The following is a 25,660-nucleotide window of genomic DNA, read 5'->3' on the forward strand; positions in this document are numbered from 1 at the left end:
ACTGAACTTTAAGTGTTCTTACCTCATTAATGGATGATTTTTTTTCGGGTGTACAGTTTTTTTCCACCAAAATGTTATAAACCCCCACCCATCCCTTCAAAAAGGAATTCGACAAAAATGTGAATGTAGGACCTTCCAGATAAAAAGAGTCTTTATACTCAGTGAAGCTTTCACATGTAATTTACTCTGTAATAAAATGTATTTAATGAGGTCAGAGAGCTTAAAAAAGATAACTAGGTGGACAATTACAGTTATGAATGAACGTTACAATACACAACCCCAGCATATGGCTGTATAATAAGAATAATCTGCATTTATAGAGGGCCTTTCATACCACAGGGTTGGAGGCACTTGACACAAGTTAGGATCAAGAAAAACATTTACAAAGACAAAAGTAGTAAAACACTCATAAAGTAATAATTAAAAAAACAAGCAAAGAGAAGGAAAAAAAAAGTCAAAGAGTAAAATAATCATGAGATGCCAACATGAAATCAGAAGGCTTACATTACAAAAATAGGCCTTTAGCCTTGATGTAAAAGTAGCCTCTGTGGGCAAAACGTTTGACGCCATCGGGCAGAGTTTCACGGTTGTGAAGCTTGAGCACAAGTCACCTCTCTGTGTTGTACAAGGAAATTACGTAAAAGTTATTCGTATTTTATAAGTTTTATATAAGTACAAAAAAGTAGGGGGTTTTTTCCTGCCATGAGTAACATGTACATTAAAATCGTCAAGTGAAATTTTTTTTTAATAAATGTTTTTGTCGAGGTTATGCCTGTTACGGGTATTTTTAAATTCACCGAGGGGGGAAAAAAATCCGTTTCTTCATCTTCTCATTGATCTAAAGCAGAAACAGAACGGTGGCTGAGAGTTGTTGGACTATGCACTGTAAGTTAAATATATTATTACAAAAATTCCAACTTTTATTTGTGATAGAACTTACAGATAAATCGGTGATGATTCATGTTTTACAGTTATTGGGGGGGAAAAAAACCCATTATTACTGCGGTATATACCACATGGCCATTTTAAAGGTGTTGATGACATACCCGTGAATGCATTTAGCAAATCAACTCGTGCGTCGTTGGTGTTCTTGTATCAGTGAATTGATCATGGTTGCTGCGTTTGCATAGCCGTGTATGTGTGTGGCGAGATATGAACTCCCTTCAAAGGGCTCGCATAATACATAATGTACGTTCCCTCAGTAACCCCCCCCCTCCTCCCACGTGGCTCAAGAGCACAGAAGTGTGGTTACCTCTATACAAGGAACGAAAACAGGTGGACTTCTCCACAAATCTGGCTGTCGCCTGATGAAGCTAGTTGTAATTACTGGCGAAACGTCGTCCTCAGATTGTAAATGTTGTGGCTTGGCTCTCCAACACACCAGTTAGTGCTGTACTAGTGACGAATTGGCATGTTCTGTTTACATGCCAATTCGTGACAACCCTTACTAGTTGGCTGTGTCGGGTGGTGGCGGATTTGTATGCTGTACATTTCCACATGATAAGCCACTTTGTGGAGCTATCATTTGTGGCCAGGTCGCTTCTGAAAAAGAGCTACATAGCTCAGTGAGTCTTACCTGGTAAAACGTCTGGAATTCGTGCAAACCCGTGCTTTTTCCATTAGACTAAATCATAATCTTTCCATCTCATTTGTCGTGAGGTGCCACAGTTATTTATTTGTAAGTGCGTGCAACACTCGCACTGAGGTGAAGAGACCTTCCGCAATGAGGGCTGATGGAAACAGAATTTCATCACGATTTACTTTATACACATGCACTTACACTCCTCTACTATTTAATACACGAGTATGATTATGATGAGTAATGCAAAACGTTAATATTACAGATTGCATTGTGTATAATATATATTTCTGAATACTGAAATATGATTCTTATGTGATTGCAACATTTTTGTACAAAAATATAATGCAATATTCTGATTACATTTACATGCAGTTTCACTCACGATATCACCTACCGTATCAGTACTGTGGAGTTCCTGTGAGTGTCTGTGTGGGGAGCGGTGGTGCAGCGGTTAGCGTGCTGCGTTACGAACCTGGCGACCAGGATTCGATTCCTCCTCATGGTCACCAGGAGTGGCAATTATCTCAACCGGTCCTGGACGTCCCCTAGGTTGACTCAGCCTCAAATGAGTACCTGGTGTGGTGTGTAAACATTTCCATGAGGGAGATAAAAGCAGCCGAGCATGGTGCTGGCCACCTACCCCCTCATGTGCCATGCCGACCTTCAAAGGTACTCGCTTAACAGAACTTGCTTCTACAGTCTGTTAAGGCTATATGGGGGATCTTTGTCTTTGTGGCAGCAAGCTGGACAGACTTTACTCTATAGCAGGCCCCTGTCTCGTTCTTCAGTGTGAACACTGCACAGAGAAATCAACACTTGGTTGGGTGGTATTAGGTCCCAAGGCATCTGTACCCACTACCACTATTAGAACCACAGTAGCAGCCACAACCACAACCACGTACCGCTGGATGAGGACCTTCCCCAAGCTCTGCAGGTCTGTGGGGGTAATTTTACCATACTTCACCACGCCGGTCAGTCTAGCTGGTGACGTTTGGGAATATAGAGGAGGAGCATTATGAAGTACAAACATGAATTGTGTTGCATTGCACTCCTCTGCTGCCCACATCATGGCCTGCCGATCGTCTATAACCTGTGTTTTATTCATGGTGGTTGCCCATCCAAGCACTATCCAGGCTCAAAACCTGCTTAGCTTCTGAGATGTGACGAGATCTGGCACATTTCGGGAAGTTTGGTCACAGAGGCCGCAATCACGCACGGGTATTTCGTGAACACGTACGTGCATTCAAACAAATGGATGATAATGTTCTCGGAAATTGACCGCGATCATATGATATGGTTTGGTTATATGTAGCCGTTTTAAAGGGACTATGTCCTGAATAGAAAATACGCATTTATTTATGACACCGTGTATTGTTCGGCATGACGTCCGACGTTCTTGTTCCCGAAGAAGCTCCTGCTGGGATGCGAGGCGAAATTCCGGACATCGCACCTGAAAAATAGGCAGGAGCAAGCCGAAAACACACATCCGAGAGCCATGCAGGACAACCGAAAAAATCACTTGGCAGTCATATAGACTGGTGACACTGTTGATTGTCGGATCACCATTACAGGAGTCGATCCGTCATGCTGCCCATGGCTCCGTGTGAGTCGTGTAACAGGATCTTCTCCTGGGATCACCTCCGTTGGGAGATGTGTGCTGGTTGCGTATTCAGTTGCAGACGCCTGCAATGTGCATACGCAGAGGCGTCGTGTTCGCTGGACAGTGGCCCATCAAAGAGCCGACGAGATAATGAACATTTACAATAATCCTTTCACATTGGCTATGAAAGGGATACAAACTAAAACACCTTTGAATGAATACCGTTGTTTCCTTTTTCCACGATGGAAAATACATATCATACTGGTCTTTTCAACACTAAATGTCTGTTTCCATTTGATCACCTGTGTATGTATTTTAAGAAAGAGATACTATTTTCTGTGTCATTCTGTACATTGTCCGTTTGTATTCTGAGCCATATTGGGATTTCACTGAATAGTGAATCTGAACATTCCGTTTCAGAACACCAAGTGTGGTTTATGGCCAGCCCATGATAGGCTCTATTCGATGTAACCATTGGCCAGTGGCATGAACGTCGTCATTTCTGAACTCGTCGATAAAATGCCATGCAATATGCCTGTGTAACAAAAACAAATCATGACCCGAATGCACGCATTGATAGCAATAATCTTCGTTCTTTATTTGTATTGGGGTGTCACGATGCAATGATTCATTGATTGGATAAAGCATCACGAGACCATAATGAAAGATGGCTTGGCGAGGCCTGCATCCAGGAATAGACAGATCATGACTTTTGATGATAATAACACGGCTCGTCGTGCACGCATTTAAGATTATATATTTTTTTCATGGATGTATTTCTAGTGTACAATGGGTTCAATTGACCGTTACTGCCAGAAGTGGCCGTTACATTCACCTCGGTAAAAAAAATAAGAAGAGAGAATCGATTCTTTAATAAAATCATAACTCTGAATTTTGACAATTGAATGTAACCCCCTTCATCCCGCCCCCTCACCACTCTCGAGAAAACGAGTAGCTTTTGGAACGTGTGGTGGCAGGAAAGCTTTGGATGAGGGCATTGGAAACAGAGCGCAGCAAGGCGGCAACTGGTTTTCCCTGTGCAGGTTTTGCGGAGGTGTGAAGGTGGGGGAAGGGGCTGTTTTGGAAAATGTGTGCAATGCTTTGAAATCGCAGTGGATTTATTTTCTTTGGTCCCTTCCTGGGTGTTTGCCATTGACCAATTCCCAATGTTGCAGCGTTTGTTTTTTGTTTGGGGCTGATGATTGTCTCACTCCACGTGTGCATCTCTTGAAACGCAACCTGAGATAAATGTCTTATGAATACCAAAGGCAGGTTAATGCCAGATCAATTGGCTGCTTAAACCAATGCTAACATTTTCTGTAAATGCATGACAGAATAATAAATATATAACATGGCCACAATCTTGGTGGCCGATAACTAGGCTATGTGCGGTGATGTAATGTGATATGCAAGCCGTGCCAGGAAGACCGATAAAATGTTCACAAAAGGAAAATAAATAACAGCACTATACGTCTCCTTCATGAATCCATTTCTCCACATGCAAATAAAAATCTCTAAGTATTTCTTCCACAACCCATCAGCTTTTACGGCCTTCTGCATCATTTCAACAGCTTTGATTCAATGCAAGAAAACTCTCGATTGGCCTTGACATGCAGTGTCTCATCAGCAGAGTCGAGCGTTCTTGCTGGTTAACTGCTGATCTTACCGACAAGAACAATCTCACTTGTCACCATCGCTCATTTATTTCTCTATATATCACCTTTAGTGGTACAGCTCTTAGCTCGCTGGATGCCGCCCTAAAGCGTGCAGTAGCTGAATCAGAAAATCAAATCATTGCCTTGGCGAAAAAAAAATACATTTTCCACTTCATGCCCTCAGGCCTGCTTCCCTACATGTTACGCTTGCAACAGCCTCAGTGAGCCACTGCCTCACCCACTGATATGAGTTGGGGTTTTATGTTAGTAGATTTGAAAAAGCCATACATCAGTTAACGCTACACCACATGCACTCTATCAGTAAAACATATGCACGTACTAGTTTTCCTGAAGGTGGGTGATGGTTGGATTTCAGATGTAATAGCTATACATGCGTATTATTGGTTTTCACGTGCTGCTTTTTCATATACAGGAAAGCACGAAATCCAAGAGGGCCCTTTGTCAATAGCTGTGACGATTGCCTATTGTTGCAAAACAAACTGGCATGCATGCAGGAATAGAGGACGCCAAAGCTTCGATTTAAAGCTTTCGTGACTGCAGTGAAATAATGAAATAATAAAAATAAAACAATACAATTCTCTTTCGATTTAAAGCTTTCGTGACTGCAGGGATTCATCTTCTTGGTTCTTTCGGTAAAGTCACGTAGAAGGGAAGTAATAAAATAATAAAAATAAAACATAATAAAATAATTCTCACGACGTTTCGGCCACAACGCAAGCAGCCATCCTCAGGTGAAAAACATGTCTGTCGATAAGACATTTTTTAGACTCTGTCTTATCGACAGACATGTTCTTCACCTGAGGACGGCTGCTTGCGTTGTGGCCGAAACGTCGTGAGAATTATTTTATTATGTTTAATTTTTATTATTTTATTACTTCCCTTCTACGTGACTTTACCGAAAGAACCAAGAAGATGAATACAATTCTCATTATTGTTTTACGTGACTTTACCGAAAGAACCAAGAATATGACGCCAAAGCTGTCAACGGACACAATTTTTGTGTATGTTTACCAGTTGTCATTATTACAATATGTAATTTGCAAATACAGGGGTACATATCACCAACTTAAGATACATTTTGATACGCGTATAACATACACAACTTTGCGATGGGAAAATATTGCCACGTTCGTGAACAGTAGGGGTCCACCAGCAGCATTTCACTTTGGCAGACCCTGTACAATTACGTCTACAACATTGCAAAATGTTCCACGTTATTTTTTTCGACACTGAAAATGTTTTGTACAACCATGTTATGTAAAGATTATTTGGAGTCACTTGAACAGAGTTCATGATCAACCACACAATGATTTACCATCACCCCCTCCCCCTCCCAGTGATTCAATGAATTGTGGCAATCCAATTCAAAATTACATTCTCTCTTTGTTCACATCACAGTGAATATAGCTGTAGTGCCTGCAGGGCCCACGTGAGCTCATTACTGACATTACATACAACTTATACGAATTGAAAAACGTCGACTGTTACGCGATGTGACGCACGCATCAGTGAGCAATAACAACCGATAACGATCGATGCTTCCTTACGATGCCTCCACTTAATCGATGTTTTTTTTTCTTTTTGCGTCATCATTGCAAGCGCGCCGGAGGGGAATTTCTGGATTGAGGACAACGACAAGATTGTGGTTTACAGTTTTCCAGAATTGTTGCGCTTATAATACCCACACAGCCTCGTTTAACGTGTGGCACCAGCGTGGTAGTTACATCGAACTGGGTCTGAAGTCTTCCTCATTCGTGCGCGAGGTAGGCTCGCCTCTCGCACCCCCCTCACTCTGCGTGTTGCACAAGAGCTCCTGCGTGCGTATCAGAAGTTGGACTTGCTCAACCACGGCACACATGTCCCCCACCCACACGGCGTCGCTCGGACCTTTTTTTTTCGAAAAAAAATAAGAGAACCAAAGTGTTTCTGCCCCCGCATGACAGCGGGGGGGGGGGGGGGTTGTTGGGATGTGGCAATCGATGGCTGTTCCTATATGCGACGAGCAAGTTTGCTTTGTGAGTGTAGAGGCCCTGAGTTTTGAGGCCTCGTGAAAAAAGACTGAAAAAACAAATGTTTCGTAGGAGTTGGGACGACGTTTAATACAGAATTTTATTTTGCTTTGAGGCTAAAAGTCTGCATAGTTCGTACGTTTATTGTATGTGACATTCATTGCACAATTTAACTAATTTGATTGCCTTAGTGCCAGTTGACCAAGGGGCAAACACAAACCAACACTGGGCGGTCAGTGTAGAGGCTACTTAATAATTGATGACATATGCAATATAAAGTACTGTACTGTATATAAAATATATTTGTATATTTTTGAGGAATGGTTTAAACAAGTCAGGTTAATTGTAGAAAAAATCATTGTCATGGGTGTATGGAATTCAATGGGAAGAGGCAGCCCAGCCACTCAAGTGAAAAGTTGGCGTGGCTTTTAGCTTGCAATGTGCATTCACCATTTGGCGTTTATACCACCTCATCACATTTCGTCAGCTTGGACGCCACCATGGCTTGGGTTCTGCGCGTCTACACCTCCTTATTGACTTGCCTCGAGGCGGATTCCGATCACAGCAGTCGGTGCTGCCCTCATTTATTGCAGGCCACCGGTGAAAGTAGACCACTTGGAAAGCGCGGTCAGGTGCTACTTTACGAAGCCTTTTTTGGCCCAAATAAGTCATGCATGCCCACGATCTTCTTGGTTCTTTCGGTAAAGTCACGTAGAATGGAAATAATAAAATAAAAAAGCATAATAAATGTTGTGGCTTCAACACACCGGTGGGCTAAAGCAGTGAACTATTTGTCTTTTGTCAACGTGACACTTTTTTACTGATTGGCCGTGTCGGGTGGTGGAGGGTTACGACACATTTATAAATAACGCGATCTAAACCCAAAAACGTTGATTATGAATTTTATTATTATTGTATTATATAATGTTTTATTCTTATTATTTTATTATTTCCATTCTACGTGACTTTACCGAAAGAACCAAGAAGATGAATCCCTGCAGTCACGAAAGCTTTAAATCGAAATCATGCCCACGATGTGTGGCAGTATCTGTCACGCCACGGGGCTCAATGCCAGTCCTCATACTGGTTATGACTACGGTTGCATCTCACGTTGCCACCTTTGGGGTACAAAAGAAAACCAGGACATGCCACTATGGGAAGATGAATATATCACAAAACCAGAAGAGGTGAGGGCCACATTGTAAAGACATCGTCTTGAGTGGTGTATAATTCCCCAACTGACGACTGTTAAAAGACTTTCAAAGGTCAGCTACGATCCTGGGAAAAATACAGAGCAGGTGGCAAACCCAGTTGGATCATCATGAGAAAAATAACGGTAATTGACAACACTACCAAGCGACACTGAATTTGCGTTATTGTATACATCCTAAGCTTTCTGTTGTTGGTACCTGTAAAATTGGCCTATGCGGTGCTATGATTTCTAATTCGTGTGCTGTGTGGGGAGCAGGTGCAGGAGGGTAACCGGCAGAGGTGGGACAAAGTCATTGTTATGCAAGTCCAAGTCGAGTTGCAAGTCTTTGTACATTTTGCCGAGTCGAGTCTGAAGTCATCAAATTCATGACTCGAGTCTGACTCGAGTCCAAGTCACATGACTCGAGTCCACACCTCAGAGGTGGGACAAAGTCATTGTTATGCAAGTCCAAGTCGAGTTGCAAGTCTTTGTACATTTTGCCGAGTCGAGTCTGAAGTCATCAAATTCATGACTCGAGTCTGACTCGAGTCCAAGTCACATGACTCGAGTCCACACCTCTGGTAACCGGCATCATACCTGGTTGCCTTCCCTTAAACCAATGCTAGCAGAGATGACGATCTGTTTTTTCAAGGTTCAAACTACAGCTTACCCTTGAATTGTAAAAAAACACGTAAGAAAGACAAACAAACATGTAAAAATCCCCCAGCCTTTGAGTGTTATGCAAAATAACCCATCAGCATTTCCCGAAGCAGTGCATTGTGGTCCTTGTGTCAGCGTCAAAATAAGTTTGAGTCAATGTGACTGACAGACAGGCAGTAGTGATACAACTGTGGACCGTCTTCTTGGTTCTTTCGGTAAAGTCACTTAGAAGGGAAATAATAAAAGAATAAAAATAAAACAATGAAATAACATTTTCTTTTATTTTTCTTTAATTTTTATTTTATTATGTTTTATTTTGTTTGTTTTATTATTTCCCTTCTACATGACTTTACTGAAAGAACCAAGAAGATGAATCCCTGCAGTCACGAAAGCTTTAAATCGAAACTGTGGACCAGTTTCAACATTAGGAACTTCTGATGGATTTTTTGTCATCATGCGCAAACGTTTTTGCGTGGGTTATTTGAAACGCATGGATTTTCCTGACCTGCACTTTTATTCTCTCTTGATGGGGATTTCTCGTCATGTACATGTTTTTAACTTTCATTGTAATTGTACCGATAACAAGACGGACGCTTGTGTTGCGACCGAAACGTCGTGATATATTCTTTTTTCTACCTACGTGACTTTACCGAAAGAACCAAATAGCAAAGATATGTGTGTATATCAATACTCGTGCATTTGTTTGTTTATTTTTTACGTATATAAAAAAAAACAATGATCCCACCCCAAAAGCCCTGTCGACTCATGGCAAGTCTCAGTCGTGTTTATCGTGAGCACTTGTGAGGCTTAAATGGTGACTAATAGTGCGGTAGTGTTGCTCTCGCCATGCCGTCTCTGTATGTCAAGTGCTGGCGTTTCCTCACCCCATACCAGATATTAATTTATGGTTGGGTTGACCTATGGAAGGCCCAGGACAGGCTCGGACACCACTTGACGTATTTAACACAGGGCGTCCGGGTTCACAGTGCAGTGTGTTACCCACTGAAAACATAAAGACCTCCCGTATGGACTTAACAGAATGTTGAAGCAAGTCCTGTTAGCGAGGACGTATGAAGGCTGACACGGCACACGGAGGGGGTGGGTGGCCAGCACCACACCCGGCTGCCTTTCTCTCCGTAGTGGCGATGTTTACACACTGCACCAGGTACTCATTTGAGGCTGAGTCAACCTAGAGGAGGCCCTGTACCAGGTTCAGATAATCGTCACTGGTGTTGGCCGTGAGCAGATATCGAACTCAGCCCACCGGGTACATAGTGCAGCGCGCTCACCGCTACACGATCGCTCCCCACGCTACCCACTGCTCACACAAACATGCATACAACAACGATATACTGCTTGGTTCTTTCGGTAAAGTCACGTAGAATGGAAATAATAAAATAATAAAAATAAAACATAATAAAATTATTCTCACGACGTTTCGGCCACAACGCAAGCAGCCATCCTCAGGTGGAGAACAGGTCTGTCGAGAAGACAGAGCCTGAATGTTCATTCAGACCCTGTCTTCTCGACAGACCTGTTCAGACGCTGTTTTCTCGACAGACCTGTTCTCCACCTGAGGACGGCTGCTTGCGTTGTGGCCGAAACGTCGTGAGCATTATTTCATTATGTTTTATTTTTATTTTATTATTTCCATTCAACGTGACTTTACCGAAAGAACCAAGAAGATGAATCCCTGTAGTCACTAAAGCTTTAAATCCAAAAACAACGATATACTTCCACCATAAAGCCTTTCGCAGAGTTGTTGAGGGCAATTGTTGTTCGCAAGCTCCTATGGAGGCCAGCAAGGCACAATACACGGAGAACACACACTCCCACACGCTTCTTTTACGCAGCTCTCAGACCCTTGAGTCATGTGTTGACACACGCATCATTCTCGTTGTTAAAATAACCTTTCGGTTCTCTGCTGTGTTAGTTGTATTTATTAAGCAGCCTTTTATAACAGCGACTGCTCGTTGTATTTGTTTTATATGTTAGATATCCTTTCATGACAATGACAATTCAATTTTTTTCTGAGGCTAAGCCGCGTGGCCGGATGCAGCTGCATGCGTTGTTTGCGCTGCGGTATCATATTCTGTGTTAAGTTTGTTTTAACGAGATGACCTGAGGTTTCCCTGACGGCAGACTTCAGTGCTTGCCGAACCCCCCAATTAAGGAGGACAGGCTTGACTACTATCGGCAACATAGAGCAGCTTCTGCGTTTCGGGCTCACTGGCAGAGCGCCACTGTGTTTTGGGGGTGTTTTTAAACAATCGGATGACAGCAGACAGACATGATGACCCGCTAATTCAAACCTGATGCGAGGAAGCACTAGCCACGGGGTAGCTTCGTAGAGTCGTGCTTTCATTTCCCGCTGCATTGGGGAGGTGCTTTTGGGAACATGTTTGGCTCTAGAGCAGTGGTGCTGTGGTTAGCGCACTGCACTATGAACCTGGCAAAGCTGTGTATTCATTCCCAGCCACGGCTATCTTTGGTGATGAGTGATATCTGAACCAGTCCTAGGCGCCCCTTTCGCCTATGCGCGTTGACCAGTGTGGTGAAGTATGGCCAAACACCCACCATGGCTTGGGGAGGCCTTCATATAGGAGTGGATTGACAATGAGCTTTAATCTTCTTGGTTCTTTCGGTAAAGTCACGTAGAATGGAAATAATAAAATAATAAAAATAAAACATAATAATATAATATAAAAAATTATTAAATATTATAATATAATAAAATAATATAAAATAATATTATATAAGAAAATAATGCGACATAATAAAATAATAGAATAAAATAGAATAATTAAATATAATATTTGTATTATTTTATTATTTCCATTCTACGTGACTTTACCGAAAGAACCAAGAAGATGAATCCCTGCAGTCACGAAAGCTTCAAATCGAAATGAGCTCTAAATTATGATAGTTATGGCAGACTTTTCCCAGTTGTGTGGCCAGCGTTATGGATGACCGTGAGTACTGTAGTGTGTTCCATGTTTGTGGATATAAAAACAGGTTGTGCACACACACTAATCAGATATTTGTTCCTTGGCTTCAGGTTATACAGTTTTAATAAGACTAATGATAATAGCAACAAAATGTTGGTCGCTCCTGAAACTTGATGTATTTTTAGAGCAGGAAAAATTGAACCTTTTACACTCAGGGCAGATCTTGGTATTTATAAAACATCTCATTCAGAGGTGACCTGATGATGAACATGTTTTATTTTTAAGAAAGCACAACGAATTACAATCCAAAACACAAACTCGCAATACTAAAGCTGTTCGCTTAAACAAACGCGGATTTTTTTTTATTTGGTCAAGTAAGCTGATGAGATTAAAAAATACGTATATATACCCATTTATATATTGATAGAGTTCACAGAACACAGTTTTGCTTATACTTTAAATGTGACAATCCCATATCCACATTTCAGAGCCAGGGGAGCACAGATGGCCACCAACTTGGCAGCCCACGCGTTTGGTCCACAGGTTATTTTGGATTAATCCGGAGCTTGCAGCAAAGCTTTTATTTGACAAACCCCCGTGTGCTTAGTGTGCAGCCTCTGCTTTAATTAAGGCCCTTTTATTTGAGCTATGGTCTGAGATTACGATGCCATTGTTTTGTGTTTCAATAAAATTACGTCGAAATTATAATCAGAACTCTGATTCTTGGTGCTTTCGGTAAAGTCACGTAGATATAAAATAAAATACAAAAGAATAACATTTAAAAAATTAAAAGAAAAATATTGAAAATAATTAAAGCAAAAAACCCGCGACGTTTCGATCGCAACACAAGCGGCCCTCTTCTCCGCCTGCTGAAGACCGCTTGTGTTGCTTTTATTATTTTAAATTTATGATTAAAAAAATATATTTACGTGACTTTACCGAAAGAACCAAGAATATGAATTCTTGCAGTCACGAAAGTTTCAAGTCAAAATTAGAACTCTGTTTTTTGTCTCAAAGTGTTATGTAAATAACACGTATGTTTCAGTTCATCAGCCTATTTATTGCCTTTGAAAACCAATGTTATCCAGTAGCATTTGGATAAATAAGCAAACTCTGAACCGGTTTTTACCTTATGGGTCTCATCAGCAGATTTTAGGCTCGTTCAAGTAGAGCTCTATGATTTTACTAAGTTCATGTTGACCAATCTGGCCCTTCCTGGAATCAACCGGTAACGCTCGTAATGCTGCCCAGCAGTTATTGGGACAAAAGACCAATTCAAACACTTCATGAAAAATGAGAAAAGTGTGTGTGTGCGGACTAAAAAACAAATACTGTGAAAGTAATAACACATGGCAAATACGTGGTGTGTCAAATCGGCTTCGTGTGTGTATTATTTTACTCAGTGTTTGGGACAGATTGTCCACTCTCTGATGTGCTTTCGGGTTGCGCTTTCGGGTTTTACCACGTTTTGTTTGGCATGATGTCCAACGTTTCATTTCACATGCTGGCAGCTTCTTAAGTAGTAAAATATGAGATCAAGTTTTGGCCAGATGAAGAGACCCCTCTTGGCTGACAACTTGACTGACGAGGACAGGCCAAAGAAATACACTTTGCAACCTCCGAGGCTCCAAGCAAGCTTTACTCTTGCCTGTAGGAGGCCGCATTTTGGACATTTAAATGGCGCGTTGTGGCAACGCAATCAAACGAGTCCGGAGTTCATCACGAGGCGTGAAAATCCCCCACCGCGTCTTGAGTAAGCGTATTGTTCTGGTCGGCTTATCCCTAAAATCATCCTGCAGTTGCAAATGATTCTCTTGAACACATATTACTGCCGCATCAGATGTCAAAATGACCAGTCCTAACCCACGCCAGCTCTCTCCATGTATGTTTTTATGTTTAGCCAACCATGCTAATCGGAGGCGCTGGTGAAGGACAACAAACTCAACACAAAAAGCAGTTCTTCTTCTTGTATCCATTGACATGTATGTTAGACGACATTGCAGTTGAAGTGGGTGGAGCGGTGATGCCAGAGGTGAGTGCACCGCGCTATGAAACTGGCGGCCTGAGTTTTATTCCCAGCCACGGAAAACGTGAGCGGTAATGATCTGAACCGGTCCCGAGAGCCGCGCTTCACCAGCCCGCAACTGGACCAACGGGGTGAAGTATGATCAGACAGCCCAATGACCCATGTGGCGTGGGAAGGCCTTCATCGAGCGGTGGGCTTGCAAACCGATACCCCGTTCTCTTCAGCAGATTGTTAATCTCATGTGTATAATAATTTGGTCGTATGATGGGAGGTGTTGAGTAGAAAACTGTTAGTCTGTTTTGGGGGTGGGGGGGGTGGGTTCCTATCCATTCCTCTTGAGCAGCAGCGTTTCACCTCGTGTGTGCGCGTGTTTTTCTCAAGTGTGTACAGTAGCCAATGCTTTGTAGAGCTACAACCGTCTGGGGTCTCAGTGGCCCCTTTGTTTTATGAGGAAGCAAAAAGAAAGCCACAAGCAGGATGAACACTGGTGCACAGAAAGTGGTCCCAACCTACGCAATATACCGCAAAGCAAATTTGGTGGCAAAATTTGCAGCCGCCGCGGGAAAGGGTGCTTGTACATCTATAGCTTTATTTTATTTATTATTATTTTTAGTCACTTAATTTTATATTATAATTTTTCTTATATCTACGTGACTTTATCAAAAGAACCAAAGAATACGAAGAATATAGCTTTCGGTTTCTTAAATCTGCTAATGCAACTGTCGGGCTGCATTAATTTTCATCTTCGAGTTCCGCACAGACCACCGATGTCTTAACATCCACTTGTTTATTTTGAACTTCTTTCGCGCGCCGTACGTAGCCAATGGTGCTAATCGGAGGCACGGGATCGTAATCTAGGGGAAAATGGAAGCAAACTGGTGTCATTTGAAATTCAACACATTCGTAGATAACACTGCCCTTGAAAGGGGAAAAATGGTTTGATAGTGATTTATTGATATCTGTAAATAAATGTCATCCTGCTGCCTGGTCCAGTCATGGGCTCCTAGAAATAACACCGCCAGTTATAGTCAATATTACATTGCATGGTGAGCAATGTATTGTTCGCAGGTAGCTGCGGCTTGCAAAGGTACTGTAGAGGCAAGCAAATTCCTCTCTAAACGACATTAGGATTGGCAGCGACGAGATGTGAAATGTGCTGAATCGAGTGATGGTGCTGCCAAGAGGGAGAGAAAAGAAAACCCAGCTGGCCGATTGAACCAAGGTTTCAATTATTTAGAAGAAGCAGAAGAAAAAAGCAGGTAATTTGAGCCTGGCACACTTTTTCGAATAGATTGCGAGGTCTCATGCGAGGTCTCGTAATCTTACATCACATTTTCCATCCGCCCTATGGCTTTTGATACATGTGGTCAAGCAGGGGCAGGCAAGAGGAAACGGTCAAAGCCTGCTTATCACCAGTCAAAAACCAGGCTCAGAAAGAAAGAAAAAAACCCCACTTCGTATGTTTGGGCACAAATGTCCCCTGGGACTCTTCCAAACATGTTGTAACTGCGCCATGACCCCCGGCGCGAGCGCGCGCGAACTACTGAACCCTCTGTCCATGCCACTGCCTGGCGGAGAGGGGGGGGGGCGCGCGCGCGTGTACACAACCTAAGCACGCGCACGCGCGCTGGTCCGTGCAAATGCTCGATCTCTCTCCTCCCCCCATTGTTTAGAATGAAACAACGACGACGACGAAGGCAAAGATACCAAACCCCCTCCTCCCACATCCCCGTATATCCTTAGGTTTTTTTTTCCCTGTTTCACTGTTTCTTGGAATTTCTCTCACTTGATACAGCTATCGTGCTGTGACGGTTCCACCTGAAGACGGAAGCTTGTGCTGCCTCCGAAACGTCGTGATTTTTATTTTATTTTCATTTTACTTTTATTAATTTTTACCTACGTGACTTTACCGAAAAAAAAACCTAAGAATATAAATCCTTGCAGTCACGAAAGCTTCAAATCTAGAATTAATATCCCCGTATATCCTTAAACAGAGACTGGGGCTAATGCTTTGAAGGGTCACCACCGAATTCACGGCATCCCACGAGGACGTGTGGGTGTGTCCGGCACGACGCTTGGCTGTTTTTGTCTCCCCGCTGTTGATGTTTTTTCTTGTACACGGGGCGCGCCAGGTATTCATTTAAAGGCTGCGCCGACTTAAGGGTGGTGGGGGGGGGTGCTCAGGACTGGTTTTTGGATATTTGCCACTGGCTGTTCTTCCTGAGCTGGAATCGAATTCGGGTCGCCAAATTCATAGCTCGGGATGCGCTTAACCACTACACGACCGCCCCTCCCCACGCACTCACCCACGTGTTTGGAGGACTCGTGGACTGCAACCCAGCCCCCCCAGGGTACAGTGTGTCGTACGGGCAGGCAGTCACCCGCCGACCTGCCCTGACAAGTGCTGGTATTGTAGCATTGTTTTTAAGAGTTCACTGTACTGTATCGTCGTTTATGATGGCACACTCCGCGCCAGTTACGTGTGACTCATTGTAACACAGGGGAAGATATAAATAAGTGGTGTCCGGTAAAGGTGAAACCCCCGCAACGGCTGGGGTTCACCGCACTGCTGGCAGAAGGGCCCCTTTCTCTGGAGGGAGTTCTGGAAAAGGTGGCGCCCTCTCTAGGGTGTTAGAGCTCGTCTCAAAGTGTTCTTCACGTGGACATCGGCGTGGGTGTCACCTAAAACAAAGTGGGAATGAAAGTTGCCACTGTAAAAAGGCATTGCACACGTACTGGTCAGGTGACGCCGTCGTATGATAGACGGCAACATCACCGCTGGACTCGAAATCCAGGGGGTCACCAGCTCGATGTGTCCGAGCTGGTGACCCCTCTGCCCCTACCCACCCAGCGGCGTGAATGGGTGCACCACAGTCCCTACGAGCAGATTGTGCGTGGTGGGGTAAAGCGTGCGAGCAGCGTGGTGGAGGATGCACAAATGCCCCTCTCAAGGGGAGGCCCTTGGGACAGCAGTGGCAGCACCTCGACCGTTGACGCCATTTGTCGTCTGTCCAGGCTCCATAATGCTTGTAAAATGTTGTTATACAGGTCAACAGAAATGTGTCCTGTGGGTAAACGGGTACCTGTTATACGAATATGGAATTTCCGACCACAGGCTCAGCAACGTCTTGATTTCGTTTTGATCCCGGTTCAATGCATGCATCTAGAGTTAAATAATTAATATTAAAATTTGATGTGTCATGCATTGTCCGAAATATTACCATTTTATTTTTATTTTGCGGCATTGTTTACAAATATATTTTTTGTTTTTGCGAATTGTGTTTGTGACACCACTGCCAACGCAGCAACAGCATCACCACCAAATAATTGAGCAAAATAAAATAAAACATGTGTCGACGAACCAGTGCTCTGCACTGTCAGGACCCCCCCCCCCTCCCGCTCCTTGCTTATCTACGGGCCCGTTGACCGTGGCTGCAGCCGCGGCGCTGATGTCGGTGTTGTACACCTAGCGACACGAAGTCGGGCCCTGATGAAAGCGCGCACCGTCCTCGCGGGACGCTCGCAAGGCGCGGCACAGTGCTCCCCTTTGTCCTCGCCTTATAATCATAACATTGTCTCATCATTCCAGTGTCACAGGTGCATCATGTCACGGCCGACGTGCCAGATAGTGACATCTCCTCTCGAGCAGAGACAGCCCCTCTCTGGCCGAGCCGTGTGACTCGGTCGTTTGGGGGGCATCTTCTTCGTGTCATCGGTGACTCCACCGTCGCGCGATGCGTGACACTGCGTGACACACTCCCGCGAACAATTCGCTTCGGTCAGCCCACCTCGGTTGAATGTGCTGAGAGCGTTTGGTTTTTGTTTGAACCCACAAGATGAATCACCGGTCTGAGACTGCGCAGCATTGCAATCATTTCCACCCTCGCCTTTTGTAGCTCTCCGACGTGTTGCCGGGTCCCCCCCCCCCCCCCCCCGTGCTGTTCAGCACGGTGTCTTGACGATTTGACCCACGTGCTGAAGAAGCTCCCCAGCGCGTGGAGCAAAACGTCGGACACCGTGCCGAGCAACAACCGCGGTACAGCAGACAAGCCATCGGAGAGCCGCACAGCACAACTGCGGAAAAAAACCAAACGCAGTTGCATGACGCTGTGTTTTGTCTTTGTTTCTCCACCCCCTCGTGACAGATTTTCGAAGACTACCATCACTTTCGACACCACGCCGTGCAGAAACGCTCGCTGAGCCGGCACGAGAGTCTGCACACGAGGCTGCGGCAAGACACAGAGGTAGCAAGCGGGTGGTGGCGTGTGACGGAGGAAATTTGTGGCCTTCACAAGCCCACGCATTTGTACCCAGACGGGAACCCAACGTTAATGAAATGGCTAACTTCGTGAACACTTATTAACAGCGCCCCCCCCCCCACCTCACTGTTGCAGACTCTTACCACAAACACGACTGTGCAGAATCGAGAAAAGAAAATGTGAAATATTAACACGTCCAGTGGACGGCTTTCCCCCAAAGCGCGCACAAATAAATGCAATTAAAGTAATAGACTCGCCGCTACTTGCGTAAATATACCACACGTGCGCGCACTTGGCCAGCACAGCCACGCTCATGATGAATATAAACAAACATGAAAAGTTCGAGCAATAGATCCATTTTCTGCCAACTGTTTAGAGAAAGATCAGCTCGAACTTTTCTCTCCTCCAGAAGCAGAGGTAGCGTACACAAACAACGAATAATTTGCCAGGGTCTCATTTCGTACGAGAGGCGAGCTAAAGGCACACCGCCTGAGATTCGAATGTCCCGGTTCTGGTCTTTCCAGCGAGAGTCATTGGTAAAAGCCCGTGCTTGTTCGCGTTTAAGTGCCACCTGAGTTGACTGCCTTTGGGCCAGATTTCCTCTGTGATGCATTGGGCCCACCCACTCGAAATCCTGCCCAACTGGTTTTCCACCACCACCACCACCACCAACCCCCCACCATAAAGGCAGAAAACATTTTCAAAGGTCGATTAAACAATTTGTTTTCCACTGTACAGGAAACTTTGCGCCATGGCACAGGCAACACGTTGTTATAAGTGATCATGTTTATGATATGTGGTGTTTGTGTGCGTTTTCATCCTTGAAGTACACACCGGCTCAGGATGTATGTATATCTATGCACGTGCAATAGTATGTTTCTGTACGGTCCTTTGAGTCAATGCGCTGCTGGGTAGTGGTCTCCCCGCGCCATGCTGGTGGTGGAGATTATTCTACCGTGGTTAACCACGCTGGTCCGTGTGGGTTGGTGAAAGTGTGGATCATAGACGCGGGGTCATTGTACGGTACAACAATGGATTTTTCTGCAAGTGCTAACAATGTAGGCCCCCCGCCCCCCGCCGCAGCCTATAGCACCTGTTTAATGAACGGTAGTTGCCAATCGGAGTGGGAGCCAGGCTCGACCCCCTTCAGCTTCTGAGTTCTGACGATTCGGCCATCGCAAATTGTCAATGGACTCCGAGTATATACACCGTGTAAGGCAGCCTCTATCGCAATCTTATATATAAAGTACTGTGCAGTATGTGTCAAATAGCGTTGGTCCAGGAAAGCACCTGCAGTATATTTTAGTTTCTTTCCTGTGAAAATAAAAACCATCTTCACTGGTTACACTTGTATTGCTTAAAAAAATATATATACGTTTCATATTTAGTGAAGGAAGAGCCTTTGGAGGTGGATGAGACGGGTGAAAGTTTCAAGTTGATTTAGTTTAACCAGGTGATAAGTCAGACCAGTACACGGGGCATTGGTCTGCTAGTTGGGAGTGATGATTGTGGTCGACAATCCCAATTGAGTGATGGGACAGGCTCGTGAGGTTATGTTGATGTTTGTGGGAATTGCTTTTACTCGTGTCTTTGCTATTTATTTTAAAACTCCATTCTTGGCAGTAGCAAATGACCTACATCGGTGACTACATTCTCCAGAGCAGTGGTGGACAACCCATGGGCCGCATGCAGCCTATGGAGGCCTTGCTGGTGGCCTGGTCTAAGTGTATTTACGGTGATGCGTGGGTGTCACGATTCGTGCCCAAGCATGCGGTGTCAAGCTTGTGGCCAGCTGAGATGGAGGAGGGACGCTCATGTGGCCCAGTAACTCGTCTGGGTTGTCTATCACTGCTCTGGAGTCTGCCTGATGCAGACCGATGTTCTGCTGAAACTAGAGCCAATCATAAACAGTCTCCTTCAAAAATCTGTCTCCCCACTTAGAAAATAAAAACGGTCCAGCAAAATCTGGACCGGTTTCGATGCAGTGTCTGATTATCAGAGTCCGGCTTTCTGGAGTCAATGCTGACGAACTGCCAGATGTTATAGGCAAGGAACCATCCTTTAAGATCGGGATCCTAGTTCGACGATATCAGAATCGGCGTTCCAGTAAGTGGGATGCTGCCGTGGTATAATGGTTATCGCTCTCGACTTGCAATCCAGAGGTTGCCAGTTCACCTGGCACGGGAGTTGAAGCAATTGTGCACGTTTCTTAAATCCCCAGGCATCTGTCCATCCAGCAGTGTAAATGGTAGACCACAAGTTCGTCGATCGGCAACGCAGGTCGTGTGTGACGGGGTAAAGTCTATTTACTCCCACCTCCTCCAAGATGCCTGACCAGTGTGAAAGGGTCGGGCAAAATAGGCCTCTACAGAGGTGCCCTCGTGAGCTCCCTCTAGTGAAGGCCTTCTCACCAGCAGTGGCACGAGTAAGACATTGCAGGGCTGCACCTTTACCTTTTCACCAGCAGTGCACCTGAGCGAGAAACCGCAGCGCAGACTGATAAGCCGCAGCCGGCCACGTTGAGGCTGGCGCCGTGGCACACGGCAACACTGATCGGGAGTGCGATCTGTTTGGCGGTGGTCGAAAGATCCAGTTGTGGCTGGTTGTGACAAACGGTGCACGCGTGCGAGGATCGCTGTTGTGCCGTTGTTATGAGTTCGACACACGACTGAACAGTTCACAGCGGTCGCCTGTTCTCATTTCATTCGACTTGAATTTGTATCGTTGCCCTCAAACGCTTTTTTAAGGGACGCTGCACTCCAATGTGACCACCAACAACAACAACAACGACAAAACCACAACACACACACATCCCCTTGGCACCATGGGAAAATATCTTCTGATATCTTTTGCGCTCTTGCATTTTGGTGAAAGAAAACGAGTCGGTGACAGCGTGGAGGCGTTTGGTGGAATGAGCACGGCGTGAACTTTGCCTGCCCTTGCCACCACCCCCCTGGTCTCACAAAGCCACTTTTGGAACCGTTCCAGATGGAGCTTTCACGGAGCTTTCACGTTTGCCCCGGCCTCCCAGGAGCTACATTCACAGCCACTTGTCAAGCCGACACGCACAGTGTACGCCTTTCATGGTTGACGGGGCAAAAATCATTCTCAATAGGTAACTGTAACGAGCAAATGGCGTTTACACACTTAATCATTAACGATAGCTGTGAGTTTATAAAGCACTGGAGCGTATGTCCCGTTTTTGAGGGGGTTGTTAACTTATTTATTGGTCCGTGGCCCGAACTGCACGCAGCGCAGGTCCTGTGGAGGAAGTTACTTCTCATCCCCCCCCACCCACCCCACCCAAGTGTGGAATTTGCATTTTAGCTGCCAAAGTTTTCCAACAGAATCAGAATTCTGTAACACGCGAGCGGCGATTACACCACTCAGTCGCTGTCACGTCACAGCACACATGGCAGGCTGCTCTTGTGAGCACAGTCCCCAGGTATTTTTGTTTACGACTCTGAGATCATGCATCGGACTGGATTAGCGGCTGCATCCGAGGAGAGGCCGCTGATCGGCCTCTGTGTCAGGGGCCGAGCATTACCACTGAGACAAGTGCGGTCTCCGCAAATGTTTTTATTTTTGTTAAACACAGTTATTTGTTCCACTCGATTTACCCAGAAAAGCCTCACTGAGTCTCATGGCTCTTTTTCAGGAGGATCCTGTCGATTTTTTTCTTAGTAGTCGGCGATGATCGCTATGTCGATTCCAAATGAGTAATTTGTGGGTGATTTTCAAACTTGGCAAATTTTGGACCATGACGCTGGCACACGATGGCCTCCTCTTGTGAATGACGTCACGGGATCTTCAGCGTCCTCTGTGAAGCAGACGGAGCGTAGTTTTTCAATCGATTCACCCCATAGCATTGATCGGGGCGGCTGCTGGATTTCGAACCACGAACCTCTGCAGCAAGCGGCTTAAGACGCTGCCGTGAGGCTGTGGTGTCGCTGCCCTTAGTTGCTAAAGCACGATGCCCAAACCTTCAAACAGCCGCCAACAAACAGCACAATCAAGGTCGTAATAGATGGAAGAGTTCACGCGTTTCTCGACTTGAGCAGTCTCGTAAGACTTTTGACTCTTAAACAACTTTTATTGCCGCCAGCAGCAACATCACTGGAGGCGATTCCGATATGAAATTCACAGTCACCAGCAAACAAATAAAACAAACGCTATAAATCCACGCACTGTGGCGCTAAATGCACCGTGCACAACACGAAAGAAAAGTCACGTGGTGGCGGTGGTGGTGGTCATCGCGCACGCCACGGTGACGAGCGAGCGCTTCAGAAGGTGAACACGAGGGTGCTGTCCACGCTGGTACAGAGGGCTTTTCCGGCTCCCCAGCGTTCGAAGAAGACGTGCACGTCACCGACACGTGTGTGTGGTACGCGTGAGCGCGGGAACGTCGACGATGGGAGGGAATCCCGGAGTCGAGCAGTGAAGAAGCAAAAGTGTGCGCAAGACGTGACGTCACAATAAAGTGAAGGATCTAGCCCCGCCCCCCGCCCCCACCACCACCACCCTCCCCTTTCCCACCCAGTGATGCCCCTGGGGCTTGTCGGCGTTGTTGTTGTTGGTACTGGGCTCCAGTTCACTTGGCCCCAGGACATCCCGCCGCGTTTCCTTCTCTCCTCTCTCTCTCATCTTTCCCTCTCCTCTGTGTCATGTTTCCCTCTCGTGACCCCCCCCCCTCTTACCCCCCCCCCCCCCCGCTTTTGCCCCCCAATGTACAGGGTGATCAATCAAGAAGTCTTGTGACCCCCATTTAATTATCTATAACTTCATCGTTGTTTTAAGTCGGGTTTATTTAAAGCAGATTTTAGAAATATTATAGGGGTCAATTAATTGGGGGGGGGGGGGGGGTCACAATACCTCTGGACCACCCTGTACAGCAGTTCTATTAATTTCTCTAAAGTGTCTTGAAGTACAGTTGTGTTGAGACTCAATTTTTTTTATTGTTGTTCATAGAGATTTTATGAATACTTTTAATTTGTATAGCATCTGAATTAAGAAGAAACTGGATATAAGCAGATCTTGTTTATAATGAGCACAGTTCTGATAGTACACACTTACACTACACTGGAGTGGGGAAGGCGGATGGCAACTCCCTGATACGAACACAATATTCCTGATATAAGCACAGCTGGCCTTACTCCCAAAAGGTGTGCTTATATCAGGCTTCTGCTGTATTATTGCACGCATATCAAGATGCTGTGCACGGCAACCATACGAGAGGGAACATTGCTTACGGAGAGAGGCAACAGCGTTAAAGCTAAATCAAGACGAGGGATTGGCAGGTTGAGCAAGGGCGTGGCACGACCTTCAGGCCTTTTCAACCACTGTTACCCTCCTACCCAGACGGTCGATAGTGCATAATTATCAAAACAAACTCTATAAACTAAAAACTACTTTTTATTTTACCAGGTAAGGCCCGCTGAGCTATGTAGCTCTTTGTCAGAAGCGACCTGGCCACAAATGATAGCTCAACAAAGTGGCTTGTCACGTCGAAATTTATAGCACCCAAGTAACTCTAAACGAATTTTTCTAAATGTGGAAGGAAAAACCGGAGGCCTTGGAGAAAAATCCACGCGACCACAGGGAGAACATGCAAACTCCAAATATAAAGGCATCATCAGGGCTCGGATTGACCCCATGACTTCCTGTATACCAGGCGAGGTAGTTAACATCTCACCACCACGGTGCCCAGACTCAACAGATCCACCAAGAACACTGGCCTCAAAAGAAACACATGTGCTATGAACAAGGGACAATTGCCAAAAACGCCACCTATTATGTACTTTTTCCTTATAAGGCACCAGTGTTATTGACGAATTTGTTGAGTTTTTATTTGTGTTTGTGCAGTGCTGCTGCCGACGCATCAGCAGTATCACCACCACCGGATAATTTGTTTAATGTTGATACGTGGTTACCGAGGTTTCATCGTATCTGGTTTATACGACGAGAAGTGGAATGAGAGCTGTGATGATTCGGATGTGGGTAGAAGGGCACGAAAAGATTTTGACATTTGAAGAAGAATGTTATTATCGGCCGTAATTATTTAACTGCAAAGGAGAGAAGGAAGGTCTGGAGACGGCATCGGCAGTGCTGCCAACCATGGGGACAGCTTCGCGAACAGCACTGGCAGCAAGCAGAGGAGAAGGAGCGACCTCCCGCAGCCTTCTGGACGTTGACTTTGTATTTTTGCTCACCGATTTCTTCTTTTCCTGCGAGCAGGTGAGCTGGGTGGAGCAGCAGGTGGTGAAGGTGCGGCGGAGGAAGGAGGTTGTGACGGAGCCCACGGACCCTGAATATGCAGAGCAGTGGTACCTGGTGAGAGGCTCGCCACCCCCCCCACACCCCCCCACACCCCCCCACACCCCCCCCCCCTCATGCATTTCAGCTCACCCCCCACTTGCCCCACTCGCCCCACTCGCCCCACTCGCCCCACTCACCCCACTCGCCCCACCAGCACCATCAGTGCATGCCTCCATCCGGCAATAGGCATTGACCATATTGCTGCAGAGCTTTTCGCGATTGTGCTGTGTCGCTCTCGGATGCGTGCTTGGGTTGTGTGGCGCTTTGTTTGTCATGGGAGCTTGTTCAGAAACTAAGCGAAATGTCCAACAGTCCTGAACTCGGTTCCTGAAAAAGCTCCGAGGATGTGGAGCGAATCGTCGGGCATGCCGAAGGAACGTCGCGCTGTAACCAAGAAAAACAAAACCATGTTAGACAACTGGGCATTGGCTCTGCTCCATCCTCCCATCCCTGACGCATCACGCAAGGTGCTCAGTTATCAGAGTCACAGGTGCGCTGTGCTTGCGCAGGAAGTCGCCGAGTGTGGATTAGTGTTTCAAGGAGGAACAAAAGGAAACGGCTGTCGCTAACAGCTGTCCTGGCCATCACGGGTTGGCATTAACTTGCCTTTTCAACCGCACAATAGAAGTGCTCCTCCACTCGCGGTCAGGTGTTGGCAATGGATTAATATTCATGACAATGAGCCTGCGTCTGCATGCACGCAAGTTTATACTGCATTGGCTTCGTATGTGTTTCAGTTGTGTTTTGTGTGTGTGTGTGCACGTGCGTACAAAAGACAAAGATCCCCCGTATAGCCTTAACAAACTGTAGGGGCAAGTGCTGTTAGCGAGCACCTATAAAGGCCGGCACGGCACACGAGGGGGTGGGTGGCCAACACCACGCCCGGCCAACACCACGCCCGGCCAACACCACGCCCGGCCGCCTTTGTCTCCCTAGCAGCGATGTTTAATCATTGCACCAGGTACTCATTTGAGACTGAGTCGACCTAGGGGAGGCCCAGGACCGGTTCAGATAAGCGTCACTGATGTTGGCCGTGAGCAGGAATCGAACCCGGGTTCGCCAGGTTTGTAGCACAGCACACTAACCGCCACACTACCGCTCTCCACATATGCACCTGCGTACACACACACACAAGACAATTGTCATTCAACTGCTGCATTAGATCCTCCCCACACCGTGCGGGTCGTGGGAGTAAGTTGACCATGCTTCACCATGCTGGTCAGTGTGGTTTGGTGAAGACAAGGCGCATAAGACATTGGAGCAAAGTACGAATGCCCTCTCCTGACAACGAACCCCCGCGGAAGCCTATAGCACCTGTTTTGTGCACGGTGGTCACCCATCCAAGCACAATCTGGGCTCAACTCTGCTAAACTTCTGACAAGATCGCGTGCAT

The 25,660-nt window shown here is 45.7% G+C and overlaps 1 protein-coding gene across 1 annotated transcript in view; it reads left to right on the plus strand.

Annotated features, from left to right (window-relative positions):
- LOC133343729 (furin-like) overlaps positions 1–25,660 on the plus strand; it is a 55,802-nt gene that overhangs the window by 4,262 nt on the left and 25,880 nt on the right. The window contains exons 2-3 of the mRNA XM_061553496.1: positions 17,839–17,937; positions 24,187–24,282. Of these exons, the coding sequence (XP_061409480.1) occupies positions 17,839–17,937; positions 24,187–24,282 (195 nt within the window). The remainder of the gene's footprint in view (positions 1–17,838; positions 17,938–24,186; positions 24,283–25,660) is intronic.

This window comes from Lethenteron reissneri, chromosome 18 (assembly GCF_015708825.2).
Source record: "Lethenteron reissneri isolate LAM-NWPU_2019-01 chromosome 18, ASM1570882v1, whole genome shotgun sequence".
NCBI lineage: Eukaryota > Metazoa > Chordata > Hyperoartia > Petromyzontiformes > Petromyzontidae > Lethenteron > Lethenteron reissneri.